General features: G+C 35.2%; 1 protein-coding gene across 3 annotated transcripts; it reads left to right on the top strand.

The window, feature by feature from the left end:
• Nucleotides 1-61: 61 nt before the first annotated feature.
• Nucleotides 62-18,256, top strand: DTWD1 (DTW domain containing 1). Of its 3 annotated transcripts, none has more exons than XM_043472040.1 (6): nucleotides 62-193; nucleotides 2,935-3,065; nucleotides 4,626-4,944; nucleotides 9,249-9,392; nucleotides 11,346-11,595; nucleotides 17,923-18,256. In XM_043472040.1, exons 3-6 carry the CDS (start codon nucleotides 4,681-4,683, stop codon nucleotides 18,168-18,170), a joined length of 906 nt encoding a protein of 301 aa, XP_043327975.1. In that variant the 5' UTR covers nucleotides 62-193; nucleotides 2,935-3,065; nucleotides 4,626-4,680; the 3' UTR covers nucleotides 18,171-18,256. The 3 variants fall into 3 exon arrangements, with proteins under 3 accessions (XP_043327975.1, XP_043327976.1, XP_043327977.1); XM_043472041.1 differs by lacking the exon at nucleotides 62-193 and adding an exon at nucleotides 211-367; XM_043472042.1 differs by lacking the exon at nucleotides 62-193 and adding an exon at nucleotides 395-524.
• The last annotated feature ends 505 nt before the right edge of the window (nucleotides 18,257-18,761 follow it).

Raw genomic sequence — 18,761 nt, 5'->3', positions numbered from 1 at the left:
CGTTACCTTTGCCAGCGGAACCCGCGCGGAGGCCGGCCCTAGCAACGGCCTTAGCAACGTCCGGGCTCCTCCCTCTGGTGTCGCCCGGAAAGCGCTCCGCCGCGGCCAGGCGGGACCGGGGCCGGGCGCGCACCTTGGGCTCCGGCGGAGCGGAAGACGCGTGGAGCTGTGTGAGGACCCGCGGGCTGTGCAGGTCTGAGTCCCACTCTGATCCCTCGTGCGGGTCTCAGCGCTTCTGTGGGGACCGGGGTCCGCAACCCGGAAGCTGCGGGAGTGGACGCTCCATGGCCGGGCCCCGGCGGAGGTCGTGCTGCGTGTCGCTTGTGAGCGGGGCCCTGGTCCCTGTGCGGCCGCCAGCGTGTTTAAGGTCTTGTGGGCCCTTTGGGGAAAGGGCGTCCAAATTTTTCTTCAAAAAAAGTTTTTCTTGCTTGTTTTTCTTTTTATTTTTTTTTTTAACCCCTAACCATTATTTTCAGTGGACTCCGGCCCAAGAAAAGTCTGTTCAGGCAAAGTTAGTCCACTAGGTACCCTATTCTTTATTTTTTAGTGTTTGGAGTGATTTGCGGGACAGTGGTTATCACCGAAGGAGAAAATTAGTACAGGCATAGTGTGCCATGCAGTGTATTTAAAATATTAAGGTTATAAATACGTAATAAGCAAAGAGGCTGTCCTTAAGTCTGGATTATTTCTTGGAAATGTAGGACAAGTCAGGAGGTTTATTAACACTGAGGTGCCAGTTCCATGAAGTTGGATGATAAAATCACTGCTTGATTCAGAACCACAATATTTAAAAATTACTTCTCTCTAAACCCCAGTGTACCGTGAAAAACTAAGGCAAGACAGTCTCTGCCACAGGGTGGGTGCTATGTGTGGGGGGGGTGGGGTGGTGGTGGTGGTGAGGAGGGAATAGACTGTTAGCCTGTTAGGAAAAGGTGTTGCCTTGAATTCTTAACAGTAGACCATTGGACCTGTACATATGACCAGGTTCTTAAAAATAGGAAAATAAAATTTAAGTGGGTTTTATCTGGTACTGTTAGGATCCGAAGTACATGATGAGGAGATTATATGTAATGTTCCATTGCTGTGTTGTGTGCTCAGTTGTGTCCCACTCTTTGCGACCCCGTGGACTAGCCTGCCAGGTTCCTCTGTCCATGGGACTTTCCAGGCAAGAATATTGGAGTGAGTTGCTATTTTCTCCTCCAGGGGATCTTTCTAACCCAAGGATTGAACTCCTGTCTCCTGCATGAGGGTGGGGGTGGGAGTTAACTGATTTGTAGCTAGGAGTCTTTTGCATTATTATTTTGGAAAAACAAGAAAAAAATCTGCCGGGCTGCAGATTACAGGTAAAGGTTGTCAGATACTTCAGTAGCAATTGCATAGTGAATGCTTCTTTTTCATAATGGTTTTGATTTAGTTAACAAGTATTTGTTGAATTCCTCATTATGGAATTGCAGAGTGAAGGATTCTACTCTTGGGGAGTTGACTACTACTAGGAAGGATAGCTTAACTAAAAGGTAACTCCAAATTAAAATATATTTTTCCATGTTAAGTATCTGGAACTAGTAATAAGTACATGAAAGCAAAGAGGTGAAGAGATTGCAATGGGCCATCTAGAATCCTGACTTTGAGACTAAAAATACAGGATTATGTGCAAGATAGAATTGGTACAACTTAATTGCGTAGTTAAAAAATTAATTTGTTTTCAACCCAAGTTGCAAAATGACAGGTGCATATCTAGGCAAAAATATTTGTTAGTTCCTTAGGAACGAAGTTTTTTTATGTTTTCTCAGTAACCCCAACAACTCCACTTGTATTTCTCACACATAATTGATGTTAAGATATATGCTTTGAAAGTTTTGAATTGTGTGTGCAGTAAATGATTTGTACACATTAGAAACAGGCTGTTGATTAGGTCAGGATGGATCCCTTGTTCATATGGTTTTAGAGACCTTTGGAGGGAGCTCCCCATGACTTAGAACTGCAGGCCTCTTCTGTAGCCACCTCATCTACATGTGAGAGTGTGTAGGTAAGGCAAGGCAGGGAGCCATAGACCTTTCCCTTGCACCGTCTCAAGGTGTTTGTGTTGTTTGATTTTTGTAGAGAAAGGACTTTTTATATAAGGCTCTGCTAATTTGGGGCTTCCCAAATTGGTGGCTCAGCTGGTGAAAAACCCCTGCCTGCCAGTGCAGGAGATGCAAGAGATGCAGGTTCGATCCCTGGGTCAGGAAGATCTCCTGGAGAGGGTAATGCAACCCACTTGAGTATTCTTGCTTGGGAAATCCTGTGGACAGAGGAGCCTGGCGGGCTATAGTCCATGGGGTTGCAAAAGAGTTGGACACGTCTGAATGACTAAACAACAACAAAAAATTCATTCAGCTATATGGATGGACTGCCAAATGGAATACATGGGGATTTTTATGAGGCATCTCAGGAGGAGTGCACTTTGAGGCTCCAGAAAAACTCATCAGTAGTTTTCCATTAAACATCAAGCAACTACATTGACTTTCATGACACTGTTGGGAACATACTTCCCCACTAACCCTGGGCCCCATAGTGGCACATGCAAATCCCTGCATAGCTACTGGAATACCCAGCGAAGTGGAGTCAAATTGAATTAGACCACTCCAATTGCTTTTTTAGGATAAGCCCATGATCTGGATAACTCAAGACTATCGTAGCCTAAAAATGTTTTTAAGAACCTCAGGTAACAGTAGAACAAAGCCAAACCAAGACGATTTAGGGACCAGTTAGTTTCCTAAGTTCAGTGATGAGACCTCCATTGGCTTGTGAGAATTGACCTTTTGTTGGCCAGAAAAGGATTTGTGGCTCTGATTTCTGGAGACTAAAAAGTTCTCTTCCCAGGATTTTAAGGCTTCTCCTGTCCTTCAAATGACTTTTTGATCTTAGCCAAGATTTCTTTACCTGTATTTGTAGATGGACTGTAGAATCTAACCTGCAAACCATCTGAAATTGTGTGCAGAATACTACATCTGTAAGTGCATTTTACTAGAGAGAAGGTCGAAGACTCTCATGCAGTCTTAAAAGGATCTGAGCCTCAAGAAAAGGTAACAGCTTAATATCCTGCAGTCTCCCAGTCATTGAGGGCATATTGACAAAAATAAAAGTCATTTTTAGGAAAGTGATTTGGAGTAGAGGTCACATAATGTTTTCCATTCGTGAGGCAAGAAGAAGGGGTTGGACCATCGTTTTTAAATATCTCTTTGTCCTACCAACCCAAAATGTAAACCCTTACCTAATTAGTACACATCAGAAATATTTATTGTATTTTGGCTTTCCCCTTGAATAAATTTGGCAAGTATATTTTACTTTTCCTTCAATGACCAACATCTTTTTTCCTTGCCTTTCTTTATTTGGGTCCCAAGTTCCCTGGCATTTACAATCTATAAAAAACTCCTGATGACTAATTAAATTAGTATCACTAACTTCTTGTTAGTAAATTATATTGTGTATTATGTTCCACTGGACTCTTTGTTCACTTTCGTTTTGGGAAACCACAGAAAGTTTCCTGTTTCTGTCACAGCTTTTCTCCTCTCAGTGTTTGTACTTAAAGTGCCTGGAGTCTCATAGTTAAACACCACAATACCAAGACTTTAGGTTACGAGAATCATTTTACAGCTCTGGAATGCACATCAAATGAAGAGGGCCCCAGTCTCTTTTTCCCTCTAAGCCTATTGTGCTTACAGAGTATTTGAATACCAATTTTGGCAACCATCATCCTCCTTTGAAGGAAATATTTAAGTGAGAAAGGCACTTTACTATTTTATCTCTAGACTGAATGGTATATATTTTTGAAAGCAGTATGATTTCTTAGAATGGGTGAACACTGATGTTACTCTGTAATATTTTAACGTTTATAAGATTACACTTTAATCTTTATGTATATGCCTTTATATTTTTATAGTCATATGTTTCACCTTTTGAGATATTTAAAAAATTATAATTGTTAGTGGATGCCTCTCATTTTAATGGATGTTTAGTTATATTTTTATGTGTGTTTTAATTTATGTTGGAGAGAATTACATCTTTTAGAACATAACCAACTAAATTTTACTGATTTCACCTTGTATTTTTTTCAAGGTTCAGACTGAGAATTGATGTCATGTCAGAGTGTGATTTGATGTCTTATAATAACAAGTGAAAGTCAGAGCTTGCAGGGTTGAATACATTCCTGGCTGATACTAACATAAAAACATTACATTCCTAATATAGAACAAAAGTACTGTTTCTGGAACAAAAATAGTCACTGAGAAATAGATTGTTTGTACCTAAACTTTATATTTGAAATAATTTTTCTGGGAGACAACCTTCCTATTTTTATGGAGGGACTAACTTTAAAGGGTAATTTTTTTTTTTTTAGTTTATTGCTTTTTAACATTATATCTTAAAGCATGCTAATCTAGTGGTTTAAAAATTTAACATTTGTTGCTGCTGCTAAGTCGCTTCAGTCATGTCCTACTCTGTGCGACCCCATAGACGGCAGCCCACCAGGCTCCCCCGTCCCTGAGTCAGCACACAGTTGTGAATTAAATGGAGTAGTTTTCTTTGTAGAAACAGTGAGTGAAATGTTTTATGTTTTTTATTTTGCCCCCCACTTTTTTTTCTAGTGCATCTACAATATGTGTTTTAGAAATAAAAGTTAAACTTTGATTTGAATGAAAAATGTCTCTCAGTACACCTATATTTCTCAAAGGAAGGGAAGAAGATAATTCAAAATTTGTGGAAATACAGCAGTCACAAACTACATGCATAGCTGCAGAAGATCCTCTTCAAAACTTATGCTTAGCATCTCAAGAAGTTCTCAAAAAAGCTCAGCAAAATGGAAGATCAAAATGCCTGAAGTGTGGTGGTTCAAGAATGTTCTACTGCTATACATGTTACGTCCCAGTTGAGAATGTACCTGTTGAACAGATACCACATGTGAAGGTTGGTGAGAAATTTAATTGTTTGGAAGTAGGAGAATTGATTTTAAAGACACATCTGATATATCCCTATTCTAGTATAACTGATAAGCTTGATAAATGACATCATTATGAAAATTAATTAATAGAAAGTTTAATCCTGTAGACCTGTAAACCTATTTTTCCCCCTTGTTTCTAGAAAAAGAGACATACATTGCTGAAACACTTGCATATGAGATGAATGCTGTTGTTTTTAATGAAATCAGTTACTTTTTAAAATAAATGATTATAATTCATTTACAGCATAGAAAAAATGTTAAACTTGAAAACTACAAGAGACAAGTTTACAGGCTGCATGAAGGAGCTTCAAAAACCACCTCAGGGCCTTGGACTGCCCTTGAGAAGAAAACATATCCTGAAGGAACTAGGGTTGATATTTGCTTAGGCAGAATTGTGAGTTTAGCCTCATTCTGTATATGGAGACGGAGCACATGTCAGTGACCAAAACTAAACTAAACTGAAATTGAAAAGACTAAGGCCTGCTCATTGGGCTGTGTTATAATTATAGTGATTTAACGCCAGATTTCAACAAATTGATTTGAATTGATTGCTTACCTTATACTTTTTGTTACCTATCAAGACTATTTTTGTGTAGATAAAAGGTCTGTAGACCATCATGTCTCTGTAATCAAAGACTTAGTTATGTATATGTTAACTTGTCTAACAGTGACTCAAACTTTAAGTCAAATGGTTTATGAAATTTGACTGCTCCCTGTTAGGACCTTAAAGAGACCAAATTCTACACATGAACTCATTAGAACTTGGCAATAAGAAAATAAGTTTAATGTGGTGATAAGGTTCATTTAAATTTTAAGTAAGAACAATACTTTGAAACACTTGTATTTTGTTACTTGAATTGCATTTTAGCCTACATGTTACCTTGGCAAGTCCATGGTCTGCTTAGGGGTCTAAAATCATTCTTAGAGGCTATTGGCAAGTTTACTGGCCAAGAATAACAGTATAGAATCCAGTAAGCTTTATAGTTAGAAAAACTGAGAGCTTGAGCCCAATAATTCTTCTAAAGTCCTCATTGTTGTTCGGTCACTAAGTTATGTTCAACTCTTTGCCACCCCAGGCTCCTCTGCCCTCTGCTGTCTCCTGGAGCTTGCTCAAATTCATGTCCATTGAGTTGGTGATACTATCTAATCATCTCGTCCTCTGCCGCCCCCTTCTCCTTTATCTCCCTTCTCCCATTATCCCCATCTCTCATATAAAAATGTTACATTTTGAAGTATAGTTTTGGAGATATGAACAGAATCATTTCATCTTCTGTTTATATCATAGCCACATAAAGAAAATATCCCATTAAAAGTTTTATCTTAAGATATATTTTGTTCAAAAGGGTTGATGATTGGAATAATAAAAGTTAATAATATAGGGCTAATATTTTCATAGAAATTTAATAATTGAGTATTGTTTTTTAAATCCATGACCTAATGTCCACTATTTTAATGAAATGGCTGAAACACTACACCAAGAGTTTGATCAACTCTAAATGGCCTACTGGATGGTGCAAAATTTTCTGAGGTATTTTAATTACCATATGTAAAATTTTGTGAGTTACTACATATTAATTAAAAAAGTCTAAAAATTTTTCTAGTTTCTACTTTATTTTTACAAATGGTGCAGCATTTGCTTTTAGATAGCCTGCTTCGGAAGGGAAGATAACTACCTAATGAATAAGTACCTCCCAAGCTATAAATTTTACTCTAGGGATTAAATTCATTAATATATATCTTTTTAATGCAGAAGAAAAAATTTTTAATGTCATACAAATTCATTAATTTTTTTTTAAGTCATGACAAATGTCTTTTTTTTTTAAGGCGAAGAAAGGTCATCAGATGAAAGCTTCATCTTTATTAGAGTACTAGAATTGAAAAGATTCTCTTTGGGAAGGTTGATAATCACATGGAAAAAGGCTAGAGTTTTCTGCTAATTGTATTTTGATAAATATGGGTAGAAAGTTTTGTGGTAAATCTCTCATAGGAAACATAGATGTTAGGGGACAGATTGATGGTCTTTAAATGTTTGAAAACAAAACATCTCTACTTGAACTGAGTCTGGTCAACTCTAGTTGCATTACTCTGTACCCTGTGATTGTTTAAGATATATCTTCTTTTAAAATGTGTGAACTAGAAGACAAACATATATTTCTGTATTTCCATGACTTGACCTGTGTCTGGACTTTCATAGTATAATTTTCAGGCTTACTTGGGGAACTAAAGATACATGGCTTGGCTCCCAGAAATACTTCTTGAGCACAGATATTACATAACTGTTTTATACTTGTAGATGTTAGTCCATGATATGCTAGTTTCATGATTTGTGAAATACATTAGTAACTTTCAGTCCTGCGTTCTTGATTTAAATGATGTCCTTCAGAGATAGCCAACTGAGCAGAAATGTTGGTCATTGCCTTTGGAATTTTCAGCTCTATTCATCAGCTGTATAAGAAAGTCGGTTTTATTAGTATTAGAATACTTTGTCATGATCTGCTTTTTTTTTTCTTTCTTCTTTCCTGCCTTCCCTGAACTAAGATAATGCTGAGCTGCTACTGAGAGACCCTGGGGAAAGGGAATGTAGAGTAGCATCAGCTGGGATTGAGTTTCATGAGGCAAGTCTGATGTAGAGTTCAGCCAGAGGTAGACTGATGTAAAATCATTTGTGAACTGCCTACTTAAATGGCAAATTTTCTATCAATAGAAGTTGATTTGATGTTTTGAAGCAGTTGCCTTCAAGTTATAAATGATCACTAGGCCTAAGTGAGAAGGTAGGAGACATCAGGTTTGAAACCCTGGATTGAAAGCTAGGGATGTTTTCAATGTTATCTGGGATGTTTATGGCCCTTCTAGAATATATAGCTTCCTCTTTCCACATAATTATCCTGAGTGATAAACTATGTACAATTTGGGATCATCTAGTAGCATATAGAAACTGCCCCTTTAAAAAATAGTTCTGGAGTTAATGACACAACATGAATGAATCTCAGAATAATTACTCTAAGTGAAGGCAATCAAAAGAAAAGTGTTTATAATTTATGATTTCATTTATACAAAATTCTGGAAAATGCCAACTAGCCTATAGCAATAGATCAGTAGTTGCCTAGGACTGTGGGTGGTAGTTGATGAGTTAAAGGGAAGGAGGGAGACACAAGAAGACTTTTGGGGATGATGGATATGTTCATCAGCTTTATTGTGGTGATGAATTCAAAGGAGCATATGTTAAAACTCATTTGATTGTACACTACAAATATGTTCAGTTTATTGTTTCAATCCTATCTTTAATAAATCTGTTCTAAAAAAAACAAGGTAGTTTTGTACTCCAGGGCAAAATAACTGTTCCCCCAGAGTAAAATACCTAGAATGTTGCCTTTTAGTGTGGGCTGGGAGCTGGAACAGTACTTATCATAACAAATACGTCATTTGAACTCTACAGCGAAAAATCCGTCCAGAGAGAATTTCTTATATGATGGGAGAGATATGACTTGGCTTCTGTTTTCATAGTCATGGCTGAAGGCAGGATTCATACAAGCATTATACAGAAAACTAAACTGAACAAGTCAGCGAAATAATAGAAAAATCTAACTCAAGAAATTTGCGAGACTATTATTTTTGCATACAGACAGGACATAATTCATAGTAATTAAATAATGAAACTAAGGAAAATAGGCAAAATGATTTTGAAAAGTTATTTTTTATATAGAGTATACCTCCTGGAACCATTCTGTTACTCTTTTTCCAATTAATAATTAATTTCACATGCTGAGAATCATGATGTTAACATTAAAAGATAATACCTTTAACCTCAAAAGATGTTTTGAGGAACAAAATTTTAACTTGAATTTTAGATCTAAAATTTTTGCCTGAGCTTATACTTCTTTTTAATATATTATAAAATTAACAGACCTGAAAGTTTATAGCAATTATAAAAAATGTTCTTGACACAGATATTTGAATGCAAGGAATAGGACTCAGTCCAGTGTGACAAATGAGTATGACATTGGAACATTGCTATAAGAGTCTGTTAAATGAGTTGAAAATAGTTCTAGTACATGATTAACAGTATTAAGAAATAAATTTGTGTTTGCTTTATGACTCTTACTAGTCTTAGTATTCTGTTCTAAAAAAGTATGACTTTCAAACTATTAAGTATATTCATAGGAACTTAGTGTGAGCTTGCTATTTAAGCTTTAAAGACCATTTTTATTAACATAAAAATTAGAATTTTCTATTTGTTTTGTTCATTTTTTCCTTTTTCTCTAAATTTTAGCTACCATTGAAGATTGACATCATTAAACATCCGAATGAAACAGATGGCAAAAGCACCGCTGTACATGCAAAACTCTTAGCACCTGAATTTGTAAATATTTATACATATCCGTGTATTCCAGAATATGAAGAAAAGGATCATGAAGTAGGCAGTTTATTTTTTTTACAGCTTTTCACATTGAATCTAAATATGAATTTTAAACTGCATTGCCTTTCTAAACTTACTTGAACATAATTTACTATTTAATGGTCTTGGGTTAACCTTCTGCAGCACTTAACAAAATACAGTTTACTTCATCAGTATCTTAAAAGATCAAATGATCCTAGATGTTAGGCCTTTTTGAGTCTCTCTTTTCACTTTTTCTAGTTTGTCTGCATTATTTCTTCCAATTCTTACTCTTTGCTAGTATTACTAGGCCTGCTTTTACTTTTCTCCTTTCTCCATTCTTGTTCTTATACTACATGTAAAAAGTCTAATTTGATACAAACTGAGAAACCAGATTACAAATGTTGAAATTTCTCCAGAAGAAAAAAAGACTAAGCTAGAAGGATTTTTAGAAATCCTTTCTAAATTAAAAGCTTTAGTACATGGCTTTTGTGATATTTATTTTGGCTACTCAGAGACCTTCCTTGCTCATTTCTAGATTCTTAATGGATTTTCACCTAGTTGAAATGGTCACATTACTGACAACAGGTCTTTACAGCTGATCTTGTTGAAAAGTGATGTTGCTATAGATCTCAAAAAACTAGGCCTTGAATACTTCTGAAAGAAACCTATAAACTCTTTTGGGTCTCTTGGGAGAACATTTGTTGGTATGGTAAATCTAGAAACAAAATAAAAAATCAGTGCATTTGTTTGTTTAAGAAAGAACTTGGTAAGTTTTTCCTTTCCTATCAATATATTTGTAATTTTTGGTTGAGTTTATATAGAAAGTTGTGTTTGTAAATGATATCTGAGTTTGGGATCTAGGAGTATATTTGTATTTTCTTCTTTGATCAGCTAGATATCATGTCAGTTAAATAGAACATAGTGCTATCTAATATAAAAAGACATGATGTGCTCATAGTCTTAAGAAAACTAAGAAGCCCTGGACTTTGCTAGTTGGGTATGGGGGAAAGGTAGGTGTGCATAGTGAGTGTCTGAAAAACTTTTATAACGTTGTTTATAAAGTTAAGATTTTAAATTTTAATAATATTTATTTTTCATATTAAAAATGATAATCTCAACTCAGAAATCTTTGGAAATAGGGGAAAATATGGAGGATAAATACCCATGATTCTATCAACATTTGTTCATTTAACAAATATTTGCTGGGTGCCTGCTTTGTGTTAGGAGTTGTTCATACCTTGGAGGTTCTACAGTGTATAAGGTCTCAGTAAAAAAACATGCTGAAAGAAAGGAAGTGCCATAATTCACTGAGTGATTCTTTAACAGTTAAATTTTTTATTTTTAAGTTTTCACTGTAATAAATGTACTTTAACATATATTCTGGGTATTGTGAGTATATGTATATTTAGAATTATTTTATTAAGATAAATTCCCATAATTGAAATTTCACTTGACTAGAGAGTATGAACATCTCAAGACTCTTGACTTATATTGCCAAATGGCTTTCACAGAGTTATGTTATTTAAACTTGACATCAGTAATGGCTTTAAAGGCCTATTATACCATTTCCTTACCAGCATTGGCTGTATCATTTGTTTTCTCTTTGCTTATTATATAGGTGAAGATGGTATTTAATTATCAAGCACTTTTCAATGGTTCTTTTACAAAGTACCCCATACTTTGCCTTTTATTTTATGAAACATTACAGAGTTTAGTTTTTTTATTTAAGATACAATTAACCTGGTTTCTATAAATAAGTGAATAACTTATTTTAAAGTATAGAAGTATTTCTTGGTGGTATATTATGATTATAGGTTACTAGGGAAGAACCAAAAACTTTACCACATGTATATTAAAGAGGCACATATACTAAAACCTAATGCTTTTTTCTCAGATACTCAACATAGTTTTTCCTCTTGAAGTTTTAAGTCTGAATTTATTAATTTTGAAGATCATAGCACACTACTAATGTAAACTTCTTTGCTTTAGGTTGCACTTGTATTTCCTGGACCTAAGTCTGTTTCAGTAAAAGATATTTCTTTTCATCTGCACAAAAAGAGTCAAAATAGCATTAGAGGCAAAAATGATGACCTTGATAAGCCATCCGTTAAACGCAAGAAAACTGAAGAACAGAATTTGAATGACAGCAAATGCAAAGCCACAACACTGAAAAAAATTGTGTTCATAGACAGCACCTGGAACCAAACAAACAAAATATTCACTGATGAGAGACTTCAAGGTAAATAATAATAAAAATGTTGCATTTTTTTTTTGACTTTTCCTTCCCCCAACTTTCAGAAACTTCAAACCTACTGATGTATTCAAGAAGAGTTGCATTGCCACCTTTGCTTTATTTTTCCTTCTCTATTATATGTATCTGTGTGTACTTAGATATGTATATTTTTGGTTGAACCATTTGAAAGTAAGTTGCAGGCTTTACAGCACATCACCCTTAAATATCTAAGTATACATCCTTAAAGAAGAATGGCGTAATAACTATACCATTATCACCATAAGGAAGTTAGCAAAAGTTCTATAATCTTTAGTCCAAATTTACATTTCCCTAATTGACCTAAAAATATTTGTTGTAGCCTTTTTCCTCTGATACAGCATGTAAACTCAGAGTCCATTTGGTTATTATGTCTCTTTAGTCTCTTAATGTAGAACAGTCCCCTGTTTTTGCAATTTCTGACTTGGGCTAGTGTGAAGAGGACAGATTAGTTGTCTGCTGATTTTAATGTTAGATTCAGTTTAAATATTTTTGTAAGGATACTTCAGATAAGGATAAATCCATGGTTGTCTATGAAAAATCTAGTTTATATCTGTTGTTTTGATATAATTAATAATAGCATTCCTTTTCAGAAATGAAGTTGTTTAGGTGATTAGTTACCCTATTCATAGCTAAAGTTGTATACATCAAATAAGAGGACATGGTGTACCTTTAATAGGTGATTAGTTATCCTATTCATAACTAAAATTGTATACATCAGATAAGAGGACATAGTGTACCTTTTTCCATTACTGCTGATAACGTTAATTCCTTGATTAAAGTGGTGATTGCCAGATCTCTCCATTATAAAGTTTATTTTCTTTGTTGAAATTACTAGTAATCTATGGGGAAATACTTTTAAGACACTGAACTATTTCCCAACTGCTTTTTACAAAGTGGTTTTAGTATTTATTGATGTGTGTGTGTGTTAGTTGCTCAGTTGTTTCTGACTCTTTGCGACCCCATGGACTGTGGCCCACCAGGCTCCTCTGTCCATGGAGTTCTCCAGGTAAGAATACTGGAGTGGATAGCCGTTCCCTTCTCCAGGGGGTCTTCCCGATCCAAGGTTTGAACCTTGTCTCTTGCATTACAGACAGACTATTGCCTAAATCAGTAATTACATTAAGGATTACAAAATGATGAAATTTTAATATTTTTATTTCTTCTGCATTTGTTTGCTGGCATTCTTATGTAAAGATGAGCTTTTATTTTTTCCCTCTCTCCTTTTTCCTCTCCCGCCACCTCTTTTTGGGATCATTGTGGTCTTATGGGTTTCCTTTTCATTCAGTATATTATAATTTATCATGATTATATTCTTTTTGATGCCCAAATTGTCTAAAACTTTGCCATTGGGAACGTTTCAGGTCCTCTGTGGCATGGCCTCTTTAGTCTTTCTGGTACAACAAGCTGTCCCAAGTTCACTTGTACTTTTTTCCTGCCCCAGACCTAGAATTAATTGTTTGAAGGAACTGTGGTTCTTTTAATGGGGAATGTTATTAGAAACCAAGATCTGGTACATTTATTACTGCTTGTATATCATTGCTTCAGTGGACAGAGCCAAGAAAAATAAATAGCCATGTATTGAGTTCACATGAATAGTTTCAATTCAGATTTAACATTTCTTTCTTTTGTTTTGTTTGTATATTTTTCTTTAGAGTGAAAAGCTTAGTTTCTAATAATTAATGGTTTAAAGAGTTGCTTTACTTGCCCAAGTAACACAACTAATAATATGAAGAATATTACCTGTCTTGTTCGCTTGTTCCTTACTCAGTTCTTTAGGCTTTTTCAGTAGTTTCTCTAAAAGCTTTGGGTTTATTTCTGGCTCTTTGGTGGCTTTATTTGTATACCATGTATGATTAGAGAGCAAGAGAGTTAACCAGTTGGTTTTAAGCAGTTTCCAAATCAGTTTCAAACTGGAAGAGCTTCTCTCAGGCAGTTACTCAAAATGTACATCATGTAGAAAAGAAAGTGTATGGCACTTTTTGGAATCTTGTGTTAATTAGTCTCAAGCTAAAGTGAATGACAATACTAGATTTAACTCGCTTAATTTATATAGTTTATATCCCTTGAAAACATACATGTTAGTAAGACTCCTTTGTCATTCTGCCTCTCTGTGTGATTGGGTGTATGTGTGTGAGAAAGATAGGCAGACAGAGACAAAGAAATGGTGTGTTTGTGTTCTTGTGTGTTTCTGTGTTTGGGAAGGATGTGTGTATGGAGGGTGACTGCAAAAAGATGACAGAATAAGATTTGTAATCTTATTGCTAATATTTGATTGATGAAACCCTAAAACCCTGCTCTTTGGAGTACTGCCTGCCATATTCCCTTGAATAGTTACAGTTGCATGTTACCCAGTTTGAAGATTTTTCCTGAGCCATTTTTCTTTAAAGTACCTTATATGGTAATGGAAAGGATCAAATGAAGAACATAAGTGGTTTTAAAACTTGAAAAAAATTATAAAGGGAATTATTGAGGTACGATTTAAATCTGTTAAGCCTTTGTGCTTAAGGCTTCAGATCACATTTGTACAAAAGTTTTCTGTTATTCCTTCTCAGATCGCATAGAAAGTATCATATATTTCAGTTCTGTGCTACATCAGAATTTTAAATGGATTTCTTAATTCCTTCAAAATCATGAAATAAACAGATTTCTGGAGTCAGTTTTTTCTGTATCTCCTACTTCAACCCCTGTCCCTTCTGACTCCTCATCACACCACAGGAACTATTTAGGGCTCAGCATATTTATTATCTCTATATGTGTGTGAAATATCAGTTTCCAGATAAGCCAAGTTACTTCCACAAGAAACAACCCTTGTTTGTTATAAATCATTGCTGTTAGGTTTTAAAACATTTTATCATTTATTTGATGGGATTAAGCTGAACAAACCAACTCTAAATTTCTATTTAAGCCCTCAAATGTACTGTATTAAAATGTTTCTGTTACTCTAATTATGAATGCTGAGATTAAGAATCCTCTTAACAATGTAACATACTCTTTTGCCAAACTTTACAGAGAAATAACTGTGAATGTTTTACTGCTCTCAAAACAAAACATTTGAAGTTTGAGTGCCTAATTTAATCATGAAATGTAAGCCTTCAAGTGAAGAGTGGCATAATGTTCTTGAAGATTCATCATTGAAAGGCTTAGGGGAATGCATTGGGAAAGGATGGTGTCTTTTTGTTGTGGAAGGAGTCCAAATTACTAAAACTAGCATTCATCTCACTTCAATAAGTGGTGCTGGGAAAACTGGACAGCTCCTTGTAAAAGAATGAAATTAAAATATTCTCTAATACCATATACAATAATAAACTCAAAATGGATTAAAGACGTAAATGTAAGACAGATACTAGAAAACTCCTAGAGGAAAACATACGTGGAACACATAATACAAACATACACACAATAGAATACTACTCAGCCATTAAAAAAGAATGAAATCTTGCCATTTTCAGTAATATGGATGGACTTGGAGGGCATTATGCTAAGTGAGATAATGGAAAGACAAGTATTGTATGATATCAGTTATATGTGAAATCTAAAAAAATACAAGGATATAATAAAAGAGATGCAGACTCATAGATGTAAAGAACAAACTGATGGATACCAGTGAAGGAGGGGCAATATAGGGGTAGGAAAGTAAAACAGACAAACTATAAAGTAAGCTATAAGGATGTATTGTACAGCACAGGGAATACAGCACATATTTTATAATAACTATAAATGGGGTATAACCTTTAAAAATTGTGAATCACTATGTTGTACACTTGTAACTTATATTGTATAACATACTTTCAATTAAAAAAGTTTTCCTTTTTTAGGTTATTAGTTTTGCTTTTTTCTTTTTTGACTTGTAGTTTTCTCGGGACTCAAATTTTAAGTTCACCATTTTGTTTCTAAGATTGTAGCTATAGTTTACTCATTTTCACTACTATGTAATATATGATTGTGTGAATATACTAAGGTTTATTCAGTCTTCTGTTGATGAAACAATTTAATTTTTCTGGTTTTTGCTACAGCGCTACTGTGTGCTACTATTAAACACAGTGGTACTATGAACATTTTTGCACATGTGCAAGCTTCCTCTAGGAAACATACCTAGAACTGGAATTGCTGTTTTGTTACATATAAGAATGTTCAGTCTTATAGGACGATGCCAACTATTTTCCAAAGTGTGGGTATACAGGTTTATACTCCCATCATTAATGTGCGAGAATTCCTATCAGTTCATAATGCCTCCTACCGCTGTGTTGTCAAATGTTTGATACTTGCCAATAGAGTGGCTATAATATGGTATCTGGTTGTAGTCATAATTTACCTTTCACTAATCACTAATTGGGTTGAGCATCATTTTGTTTGCTTATTTGGCCGTACATGTCCTGTTCTGTGAAGTATCTATGTCCATTTTTCTAGTGTTTTGTTTTTCTTATTGACTTGTAGGAATTCTTTATATAGAATATATTTATGTTTTGAAATATCTTCATGCAGTCTGTGACTCATCTTCTAAATTTCTTTATGGTATCTTTTGAAGAACTGAAATTCTTAGTGTGGAATTTATCCATCTTTCATGTTTAGCACTTTTGTTCCTTTTAAAAATCTCTCTACCCCAATATATTTCACCATGACAAGGCTGTGATCCAAAAGATGCTTGCTTCTTGGAAGGAAAGCCATGATAAATCTAGACAGCATATTAAAAAGCAGAAACATCACTTTGCCAACAAAGGTCCGTATAGTCAAAGCTATGATTTTTCTAGTAGTCATGTTTGACTACTAGAACATGTCAACAACTAGTCATGTTGGACCATAAAGAAGACTGAGCGGCAAAGAATTGATGCTTTCGAATTGTGGTGCTGGAGAAGACTTTTGAGATTCCCTTGGACTGCAAGAAGATCAAACCAGTCAATCCTAAAGGAAATCAGTCCTGAATATGCATTGAAATGACTGATGCTGAAGCTGAAGTTTCAATACCTTGGCCACCTGATGTGAAGAGCCGACTTATTGGAAAAGACTCTGATGCTGGGAAAGATTGAGGGCAAAAGGAGAAGGGGGCAGCGGTGGATGAGATGGTTGGATGGCATCACCCACTCAATGGACACGAATTTGAGCAAACCCCAGGAGATAGTGAATGATAGAGAAGCCTGGCATGCTGCAGTCCATGGGGTCACAAAGAGTAAGACACAACTTAGCAACTGAACAATAGCAACAGATGTCAATTGTGTTTTTCCCTTTTCAACTATTATGCATGTAATTAATTTATTGTTTTTGTAGTATTGTGTATTGAATGGAAGTCTTGTGGAGGTCATTCCTATTGTGTTTCATTATGATGATCATTGTCTTTTAAATGGCAGGTTTGGTCAGTTTATATTTGCTGTGAGTATTGGTTTAGAATAAAATATGATTTTTTAAAAGCAAATTTTATTGTGAGTCTGAGTGCTGGTCTAAGGTGCTAAAAGCCTTCTGAGTTTGTATGTTGACATCTGAGTTTTAAGAGATGAGAGTGCAAGTGAAAGTGGCTCAGTCATGTCCAACTCTTTGTGACCCCATGGACTATTCAGTCCATGGAATTCTCCAGGCCAGAATACTGATATAGAGCCTTTCCCTTCTCCAGGGGATCTGCCCAACCCAGGGATCGAACGCAGGTCTCCCACATTGCAGGCAGGTTCTTTACCAGCTGAACCACAAGGGAAGCCCAAAAGATGAGAGTACTATTTTAAGATTTCATGAGTCATTTCCTCTTTAAATATTTAGGAGAACAGCATTAGCCGACTGTGTCCCCAAGGCTCTGAAACACAGATGTGACAGCTACTGAAACAGCTCTAGGTACTCTGTACATGAAGAGAGAGCCAAAAAGTGATCATCCAGTAGCTTTAACAGTATTAAGAATCATTAACCTGCCTATCTGGTCTCAGTGAGTTTCAGAATGAATGATGTCTTAAAAATGTCAATTTATCAAGGAAATGAAACGTTTCTGAAAATTGGTGAACTTAGTCCTGTCACGGGTTAAAGTGAAAAAAGACCTTGGTAAGTAGATGACAGAGATGACCGTCTTAAATGTTAACTACTTGTAACCCATTGCTGTAAGGTCTGAGACTTACAGATAACTGTCATGGATAATATTTCATCCTGTGTTTTGTATTGCTTCTGTATATATCTTAATACATTTGAGAAAATACCCTGTTTGGAATTGGGATTGAGGAAGTTTAAAAAAAAAATCCTTAAAGTAATTAAGGGAAATCATTATTGTACCACACCCTGTGGTTAACAAGAAGTACCTATATTTTTCTTATTTGTTTTTGGCAGGGTTGCTACAGGTTGAGTTGAAAACAAGAAAAACTTGCTTTTGGCGCCATCAAAAAGGAAAGCCAGATACCTTCCTTTCCACGATTGAAGCCATTTACTACTTTCTGGTAGACTATCATACTGATATATTAAAAGAGAAATACAAAGGACAATATGATAATCTTTTATTTTTCTACTCTTTTATGCACCAGTTGATAAAGAATGCCAAGTGCCCTGGAGACAAGGAAACAAGAAAACTTACCCATTAGTTTTTTAAAAGTTACTCATGTAATTTTATTTTGCTAAAATCAATAAAATTATAATTGTGCTTTGTTTATTCCTAGGAAATATTCATGTGTAATGTCTGTAAGACCACTTGAAAGAATGAGGTTTTATTTATTTTACTTCATATTTTTAAAAATGAAGATATTTCTAAGGGAATTTTCAGAGATGGTGTTGACTGAAAAATTCATTTCAGAAGTTACTTGCTCAAGTTTGGCAGATCTCAATTTTATTACTATATTTTAATATAATAATGTGTTATTTTATATCTATGTGGTTAGATGTAATTAGATATTTGTTTAGAGATCTTCATATCTTCCCATCTATACTCACAGATTCTCTTCAAGTAATTTGCTCAAGGTTGATGGCAAACCTGGGCAGAACTAGAATTGCAGCTCCAGTCCATAGGGCTGTTTCTTTAAGTCCATGTTGCATGTGATGGACTTTTTTTTTTTAATCTGCATCTTTTTTAGGGAAGAATTGTTAATAATCATGTCCTATCTTAGGGATGGACATATGACCCAGGTTAGCAAGCAAAATGCCTAGTGATTGATCCAGGATAAGCACATGTTTCCTTT

Source organism: Cervus canadensis, chromosome 6, assembly GCF_019320065.1.
Source record: "Cervus canadensis isolate Bull #8, Minnesota chromosome 6, ASM1932006v1, whole genome shotgun sequence".
Classification (NCBI taxonomy): Eukaryota; Metazoa; Chordata; class Mammalia; order Artiodactyla; family Cervidae; genus Cervus; species Cervus canadensis.
This window is presented reverse-complemented; position numbering and strand designations above follow the sequence as displayed.